Source organism: Microtus ochrogaster, chromosome 7 (genome assembly GCF_000317375.1).
Source record: "Microtus ochrogaster isolate Prairie Vole_2 chromosome 7, MicOch1.0, whole genome shotgun sequence".
NCBI lineage: Eukaryota > Metazoa > Chordata > Mammalia > Rodentia > Cricetidae > Microtus > Microtus ochrogaster.
In genome coordinates, this window is record NC_022014.1 from 28338793 (window position 1) to 28346961 (window position 8169).

Below are 8169 nucleotides of genomic sequence, written 5' to 3' on the forward strand. Positions count from 1 at the left end.
TCTCTGTGGCTTTGGAGCCTGTCCTGGAACTAGCTCTGTAGACCAGGCTGGTCTCGAACTCACAGAGATCCGCCTGCCTCTGCCTCCCAAGAGCTGGGATTAAAGGCGTGCGCCACCACCGCCCGGCATCCTCTGAATCTTCTGACTTAGGACCTGAGACTGAAGAACCTAATTCTGGATCTTTATCTTGCCTCCCAGAGGACCGGTTTTCCTGGTGAAGCTATGTTCATGACCTTAACGGTCAAGGAGCAGAATCACAGGAGTCAGGGACATTGGAGGCAAAGATTAAAGGGGTCTAGTTCCTTTTGTGACAAACCCAGCATGGGCAGGGGCGATGGCCTGGGATTGGCTAAGCAAGGTCAGTGACATTCAGGCCACACTTAAAGCCTGTGGATAAATGATGATTTAATTACGATTTCACAAGCTTCAACACAGACCAGTGACCATGTAAGCTGCTTCCCTCTGCCTCAACAAAATATACCTCACTTCTTGTTGGCTGCTCGGGTCTGTGATCTGAGTTTCTACACACCTTCCAGCCTTCATGTGAGGCTTTGCCATGGTCCCAAATGTCTATCCTGGTACGTCCCCTAACTCATTTTCAGTTCTCTGCTTGAAGTTCACTTCCTCCAGGGGAATCATCCCCCAATCCCAACCTACAGCTCACTGATGCATTCTCAGTTCCCGTTCTTGGGACACAGGGAGTGACTTATAGATCGTATGCCCTTATACCATGCTTGGCACACAGCAGGGATGTAGGTCAAGGTTGTTCATAGAATGGAGCCTTTAGAAAGGCATTCTGGCTAAGTTTATGTCAACTTGATACAAGCTAGGGCCAGCGGAGAGGAGAAAATACCTCTGTAAGATCAGGGTATAGACAGACATGTAGGGCTTTTTCTTAGTCATCAATGAGGGAGGGCTCAGCCCACTGTGGGTGGTGTTACCCCTGGGCAGGTGGTCCTGGGTTCCAAAAGAAAGCACACTGAGGGACTGCAGAAATGGCTTAGCAGATAAGAGGACTGGCTACTCTCCCAGAGGACCTGAGTTCAATTCCTAGCATCCACATGGCAGCTCACAACTGTCTGTGACTCCAGTTTCAGGGGATCCAGCATCCTCACACAGACATACATGAAGGCAAAACACCAGTGCATATAAAATAAATTATTTAAAAAAAAAAAAGCACACTGGGCAAGTCACAGAGAACAAGTCAGTAAGCAGCACTCCTCCATGGCCCATGCATCAGCTCCTGTCTCCAGGTTCCTACTGTTTAAGTCCCTGTCCCGACTGCCTTCAATGACAGGCTATGGTGTGAAAGAGTAAGCCAAATAAAGCCCTTCCTCCCAACTTGCTTTGGTCATGGTGCTTCACCACAGCAACAGTAACCCTGACTAGGACAGAAAGGTCACCTGCAGGAGCTGCAGTGGGTGACGTGGGAGGTGAGAATAGCTCCTTCCCACCCGGCCTGGCTTTGGCCCACAGTGACTCTTTCTGATGTTGCTCGTATGGCATCTGTCGGGGGAGGTATGCAGATGTGGTTACCCAGTCCAGAAGCAGACCTCTTCACAAACCAGAAGGAACGGCAGAGACAAACCTAACAAGGTCACAATGTGGTCGCCTGTTGCCAGCTTCAACCGAAAGGAGCCCGCCTCGCCCAGTTCCCAGGACCTTCAGGGAAGTTACCCTTTTCTCTGTAGATGACTAAGCTGACTTTGTGGCTCTACCAAGCTCTCCACTGGAGTGTGCGCCAACCACATCAAGTTTCAATATTTACCTTGGGACACAGGCACAGCACCGTCATCCAGCAAACATTTATTGATAACCCATGGGAGGTACCCTGCAGACGTAGAGAAAAGCATCACGGATGGGCAGGCGCACTGTGCAGCCCTTAAACGCTGCGGAGGAAACACACTCACACTCAGGCCTATTCAAAGGTTTATTTCTTCCCTGTGCTCAGAAACAAAGAAATGGCCTCACCCTCTCCCCCAGCAAAGTCTCATCTTCAAGGACTAGGAGGCAGAGGTGGTGACTTGGGGGGCGGGTTGGTATGAGGCGGAATGTGGGAGTTCTTTCTACTACTTTTCTCTACCATCGCTCCTCATTTTCAGTGTTTCCTTCCCAAAACTTTAGGTGTGCACACAGCTTGCCACCCTAGGGAGCAGGGCCAGGGCAGCAGCGCCGAAGGCAGAAGATTAATGCCCGCTTTCAACAAGTCATGGGTCCAGTGCGAATCCTGGATGGATGGGGGAGGAGGAGAGGCTGGGACCCCACACCCGAAATGACAGTGGGACCTTGGTCCTGCCACTACCTCTCCCAGCCTCTTGTCCTAGCAGAATTGGTCATCACAGTCGTCATCCTTCATCCCCTTCAGCCGAAGCCGGGCAAAGTCCTCGAACACAATGTCATCGTCCGTGGCATAGCTTGGTGACAACAAGGAGTAGATGAGGTAAGGGCTTCTGACTGTCCCTTGGGCTTCCCACTCTGCTCCCCTCGCCCCCACCCCATCCTAGAGTCAGGCGCTTGAGAGGTGCTGGAATCAGAGGTTCACAGGAGACAAGGGGCATAAGTGGCAGCCTCAACAGGCTGAGTCATCTGCTCTGATACTTGTACCAGTCTCTCCCACCAGAAGGAAACACCCACAAGGTATGACGGTGGATTTAAGGATACGGGAATCTCTGTCCTAGAGGATCAAAGTAAGAAGGCAGGGAGTGCTACTTACTTGGTATCAAATTCGATGAGGTTGGTATCCACGGGGACATCTGTTTCCCGGGGCGCTAAAGGGCAGAGAGGGAGTGGGTGGATGGGTACCGAAAGGATGGTCATTTCCCCACTGGCCCTGCCTCAGTCCCTCTCTGTGGGGCTCAGGGCAGAGAGTGCTCACCTGACTGGGGTCTGGGAAGGGTGATGTGGTCATGGGGCTTGGGGTGCATGAGAACAAAAGGCAGCTCCACAGAGACATCCCTGGGGAGGGAGAGGGGTGGCGTGAAGAGGACCACCACCACAAACCCACAGAGCCACAGAGTGCCGCAAGACCAGGCTGTTCCCCTACTCACCCGCCTCGAGACACCACCAGCTTCACCTTGACTCTATAGGACACCAGGATCCCCAGCACCTCCTTGTTGGCTCCCTCCTTCACTCTGCAATCGGGAGGAGGGGAGCAGGGTCAGGGATCCAGGGCTCCCACAGCATCAACTGCGAAGCCATGCCAAGGCAGGCCCGTGGCATTCCTCCAGGCAGAACTCTGTGCCAGTCATGGGGGCTTTGATGTGTGCGGCTTTCTCTCACCTACTTCTCTTCGTGTGGTCCCCTCTCACCGTGTGGGCCTGTGTGGCGGTGTAGCATGTACCCACTCTGGCCTTCTGGGGCAACAGGTGCCCAAGGTCATAGCAACACCAATTCCTCACGCACCCTTGGGACCATCCTGAGTCTTTAAGCTTGCAGTTCTCTCTGCCTGGAGTTCTGTTTGCTCGCACATCCACAATGCCTCTTCCCCCTGGGTCCTTCAGCATTCACCCTCTCTGGCCAATCTATTACATTCACACAGCCTGCCCCTTTCTCTACCTCATCCCTCCTGCTCGGCTTGCTTCCCCACTTAACACTTGTTCCTAACATGCTATCTAGTTTACCATTTATCTGATTGTCTTCCCTTCCTTAGAATGTGAGAGGTCTCTGTCACTTCTGTTCACTGATACGTCCCTGGCACCTAGGACAGAGCCTGGCACACAGCCTGCATTGAACGAAACACACCCCCCCACTCCCCCCACCCTGACTCCCAGTCCGCCAGCCCCGCCCTCACATGGTGCTGGAAGCCAAGTTGGTGTCTTCATGCTTGAGCTGCCCGTCGAGGGCGAGGCCACGCTTCTCCCGGTTGTCGCTGAGCAGCGGGGTGATGGTGTACACCTTGCAGAATGTGGAACTGGGAGACACCTGGTCACTGGGGTTTGGGGACAAGGGAACAAGATCCTTGGAGAGACCAGGCTGGGGGAGGATCCCCTCACCACCCTCAGGCAGTATCTCCTCCTGCACTGTCCATCTGGGCACAGATCATGAGGGGTGGGTTCTGACTCAACCTGTTCAAGACAGTTAACAGCCTGGAGCCCCTGGCTACAGAGGACACCCTTAGAGGCGAGATGGGCTCTGAAGAATTCTGCCTGCTCACACTCTCCCCTGAGCTTGGGTCCCACACTCTCCATACTCACTCTTGCTCAAGCTGAGCCACGGGGCACTTGTACTGCGCGGTGCTGAAGAGGCAAATGTCGGCATACTGTCTCACTGTGGGGCGGGGGACCAAGTATAGACTATCACTGCCCCGCAACTCCAGACCACACGGTGTGAACCCCATTGAGGGGCAGCACACCCCCACCTCCTGCCCCTGGCCAACAGCCCTTCTATAATAAACACTAGGGCGCACCATCCTGGAACAGACTAAATTCTTTCCGGCCTGGTAGCTCCCCCACACTGGGGTAAGGCCTGGGCTGACAGAGAGGCAGAAGCCACTTGTAAGCAGGGCCGTCCTTCCCAAGCCCGTGCCCACCCCCACCTCCTACCAGAGACTCTGATCTTCTTGACGGTCTTGGCGGAGTTGTTGGTGACATGGACGTTGACATTGAGTGGCTCTCCGTGGTAGTACAGCTTTTGAAGGGAGGGGATTATATAGCTTGCATGTGTTTTTCACTGGCTCCAACCTGGGGACTCCCTGACAGAGGCTGCTCTGTCCCACCCCCACCCTGGCTCTTAGCACCTCCACCCCAAAAGTGAGGCAACGGTCTTTAAAAAAAAAAATCCCAAACCGCCATCCTGTCTGTGGCTTCACCCCTCCCCCCTCCCCCAGACTCTGGCCTGCTTTGTGGCATCTCTGTCACCCTCTCACACCTCACCTCTTTGTCCAGGGAAGCCTCTAGATGCAGGGACCTCCGATCAGACATGAGGAAGTGGCGTGTGGTTTCAGCTGAGGGCTGGGGGCCGGGCGTCTCTGGAGCAAACTGCACCTTTCTGATGATGAGCCGCACAGAGTTCCTACGCGTGTGTGTGTGTGTGTGTGGGGGGGGGGTGTTGGAGGAGGGGAAAGGTCAGTTTCAAGACACCACAATCCAACTCAGATTCCTACCTCCCACAGGGGCCTGGGGTCCCATGAGACTGGGAGGGAGTGGTTACACCAGAGAGAAAAGTTGTTTCTCTCACCTTTTGTGGCTTTTTTCTTCCAGGGATTTGGCACAGAAGGCACGGATCTCAAAGTCAACTCCGCAAGCCTTGGGAAGGGGAGGAAAGGCCCCCTCTTACCCCAGGCTTTCGTCACCACCCTCCCAACACACCCTTTCCTGCCTCCTTGCTTCATTCCCCTTTGGGGTGGACTTTTGCCCCATCACGGAAACAGGGACTCTCTTGCCCCACCATCTCCTTCTAGCCTGGCACCTGGCAGAGGCTGGGTCACAGCAGTGCATGGAGGAACCCGCAAACCCAGGCACATGTTCCAGATTCAGTGACCACACCATGCACACCTATGTCCATGGGGACACTTCCCTGTCTTCAGGACCCCCTGAACTTCACCCCCTAGCTTAGTCGTATTTGTGTTTCTGCTAAGTCCAGTTGTGTTCACAGACTATGAGAGTTGTCTCTCCCGTACCTTCCCTGTGTCCTCTGGTCCTGGCTGCAGGGTGACGGAGCAGGGTAAATTCTGGGGTATCTGTGGCAGAGAAAAGGGGAGGTTTCAGTCCCTGGTAACAGGTACCTTACCCCATATCAGTCCCATAGCCCCATGCCCCACACCCTTCGGAGAACAGGGAGCATCCTCACTGTGAAAAAAAAGGGATGGGCATGCTGGCCCAACTTCTTCAGCAGTCGGTCCTGTAGCCGGGTGGGGGGCCGGGGTGGGTTGGGCATGGGGGGGAAGGCTTGGTACGTAGCAATGAACAGATCTTTGCGGAAAGACAGACCCAGTACATCCAGGTCTTCTCGGCCATAGCGGAAGGCGCAGGTGAGGGTCACAAACACTGGAAATTAAGGGGAAGGGGAGGAGATGAGGAGTAACCCCTTCATGTCACCCACAGCCGTCCTCAGCACGACAGATTTCCCTGAATCCTACCCCCTGCTTCTGCTTCAGCCTTCCACCTCTCTGGGACAACCCATCAAATTTCTTCTTCTTCCTGCCTCCCCTCCAGTTTCTGGACTTGGGTCTAGTACCTTTGCGGTCCTTCAAGTAGTCAGGATCCACAAGCACCACACCATCTGGGAAAGGGAGACATGGATTCATTTTCTGAAGGGGGCCTTTCCCCAGGGCCAGGAACCTCCCCCGCTCTTGGGGGATGAGCTAACCCCTTCTAGGCAAACGTACCCACGGGATCCACTTTGTCCAGGTGATCTACAAAGTCGCGCTTGCCCAAGTACACGGTGAGCTGAGGATGTCAAGGGTCACAGGGAAAATTGGGGAGGATGGTGGCAAGCCACCAGAGCCCTCAAAGATGACAGCATTGTCTTGGGGTCACCCTGGCTGGGTTATCACAGGGTGGGGTTCCCCTGGTGTTATTGGAAGGTGAAAGTGGCAGTTTCCAGACTCAGTAAAGCTTTCGTTTAGGCTTTTACCTGCTTCTTTGGACACTTTTTGTACCTCTGCCCACCAACCAAGGGTAGGTGTGTTATGTGCATGTATATGTGTTCCCATGTCTTCAGGGAGCACTCAGACCAGGCAGTTAGCAGCTGTCCCTACAAAGGGCTCAGAGATAAACAGGCCACAGCCTGGGGAACTATTAATTTTTCCTAGCTCCAAGTTCACTCGGTTGGTTCCTAGGAGAGATGCAAGCTTGCTTAGGAACCTAGCCCGGTCCCCACCCAGCCCTGTGGCTTCTTCAGACTGTGGCAAGGGGCTTAAGGAGGGAAGGAAGTCTGCTTTTAGCTGTCACAGGAAGTGGGGAGCTAGGGGCAGGGGATCAACTGGGGGTAGGTTGGGCCCAGGGAGGATCAAAGGATAAACGCTGTGGGTAACTCACCTTGCAGTTAGGGCTTGACTTCTTGAAGACCCTAACAAAACAGAAAGGGAGACCCCACTGCCTCCCTTAGACTCGGCAGGGATTGCCACACCAGGGCTTCTCTCTCCCCAGCCCGAGAAGTGGAATCACCCTGGGGCCCTGCTCTACCCTTCCCACCTCTTACAAAGTCCCAGTATTTCCCACAGGGCAGCCCCTGGAAGCCGACTGTTAGGGCCAACACTGCTCCTTTGGTGTCCGACCCACCTCTACAGTACCCCAGGAACCATCTAGACCCCCCTGAGGGGACCTTCCCTGGAGGGCTACACAATATTTGGGTCAGACTTAACACACTATTTATTTATTTGTTTGTTTTTGAGATGGGGGTTCTTACTATGTAACCCTGGCTGGCCTGGAACTTGATAATGTAGACCAGACTGGCCCAAACTGTGAGATCCATCTGGCTCTCAAAGCTAGGATAAAAGGTGTGACCCACCACACCCAATCAAACAAGCCACTTTTCAACTGACCTCTAGTCTCAAGGACGCCTGGGGTCACACCTGGAGCAATGCCTTGACTTGGCCCCTCAGTTGTTTCTACTGAAGGCATTGCCATATCTGACTACTTCATGAACCTCCAACAACCCCATCTCTGACATCATTTGTCGTCCAAGGCTTAACCCAGCTCCATCAGAGTGAAGATTGACCTGCCCCCCATTTTTTTCCTCTCACATTTTGTTTATATCTTACTTGTGGCTGGGACCCTCGGGATCTTGTACAGTCAGGCACCCGTGAGAGAACAAGGATGCTGGCTACCATTTGCTGGCTCCCAGCAGTGCTCCAACTGCATTGTGACTGCTCTTATAGCCCAATGACTGAAGTCGAGATATTCCTGCCTTACCACGAAGAAACCAAAGCATAGTGAGGCCAAGAATTCTGCCAAAGGTCACAGAGAATGTTCATGGTGGGACTCAGACATAAACTTGAGGAAGGCAACTCTGGCTGTAAGTCCATGAAATTGTTCAACTGGCCTGTCATTGACTATACAGTCGAAGGGGGTTTTCTATACAGTCACTGAAACAATCTAAGCCTAGACTCCACCCACTGCTAGGAGCATAGGGAACTGCCTAGTGACACCCCCCATTGCTAGGAGCTCAGGGAACTGTCTAGTGACCCCCCCATTGCTGGGAGCACAGGGAACTGTCTAGTGACCCCCC

The 8169-nt window shown here is 53.7% G+C and overlaps 1 protein-coding gene across 3 annotated transcripts in view; it reads right to left on the bottom strand.

Moving 5' to 3' along the window:
• Nucleotides 1-1919: 1919 nt before the first annotated feature.
• Nucleotides 1920-8169, bottom strand: part of Arrb2 (arrestin beta 2) — a 9051-nt gene continuing 2801 nt past the window's right edge. The window contains exons 2-15 of one of the 3 annotated variants that reach the window (XM_005349690.2): nucleotides 6978-7008; nucleotides 6326-6386; nucleotides 6175-6219; nucleotides 5788-5984; nucleotides 5618-5677; nucleotides 5176-5243; nucleotides 4872-5010; nucleotides 4542-4626; nucleotides 4194-4266; nucleotides 3791-3928; nucleotides 3048-3131; nucleotides 2876-2955; nucleotides 2714-2768; nucleotides 1920-2414 (exon numbers count right to left, since the gene is read on the bottom strand). In XM_005349690.2, the coding sequence (XP_005349747.1) occupies nucleotides 2321-2414; nucleotides 2714-2768; nucleotides 2876-2955; nucleotides 3048-3131; nucleotides 3791-3928; nucleotides 4194-4266; nucleotides 4542-4626; nucleotides 4872-5010; nucleotides 5176-5243; nucleotides 5618-5677; nucleotides 5788-5984; nucleotides 6175-6219; nucleotides 6326-6386; nucleotides 6978-7008 (1210 nt within the window). In that variant the 3' untranslated portion in view covers nucleotides 1920-2320. Of the gene's footprint in view, nucleotides 2415-2713; nucleotides 2769-2875; nucleotides 2956-3047; nucleotides 3132-3790; nucleotides 3929-4193; nucleotides 4267-4541; nucleotides 4627-4871; nucleotides 5011-5175; nucleotides 5244-5617; nucleotides 5678-5787; nucleotides 5985-6174; nucleotides 6224-6325; nucleotides 6387-6977; nucleotides 7009-8169 lie in introns of those variants that run through there. The other 2 variants (XM_026780695.1, XM_026780696.1) reach the window with 2 other exon arrangements.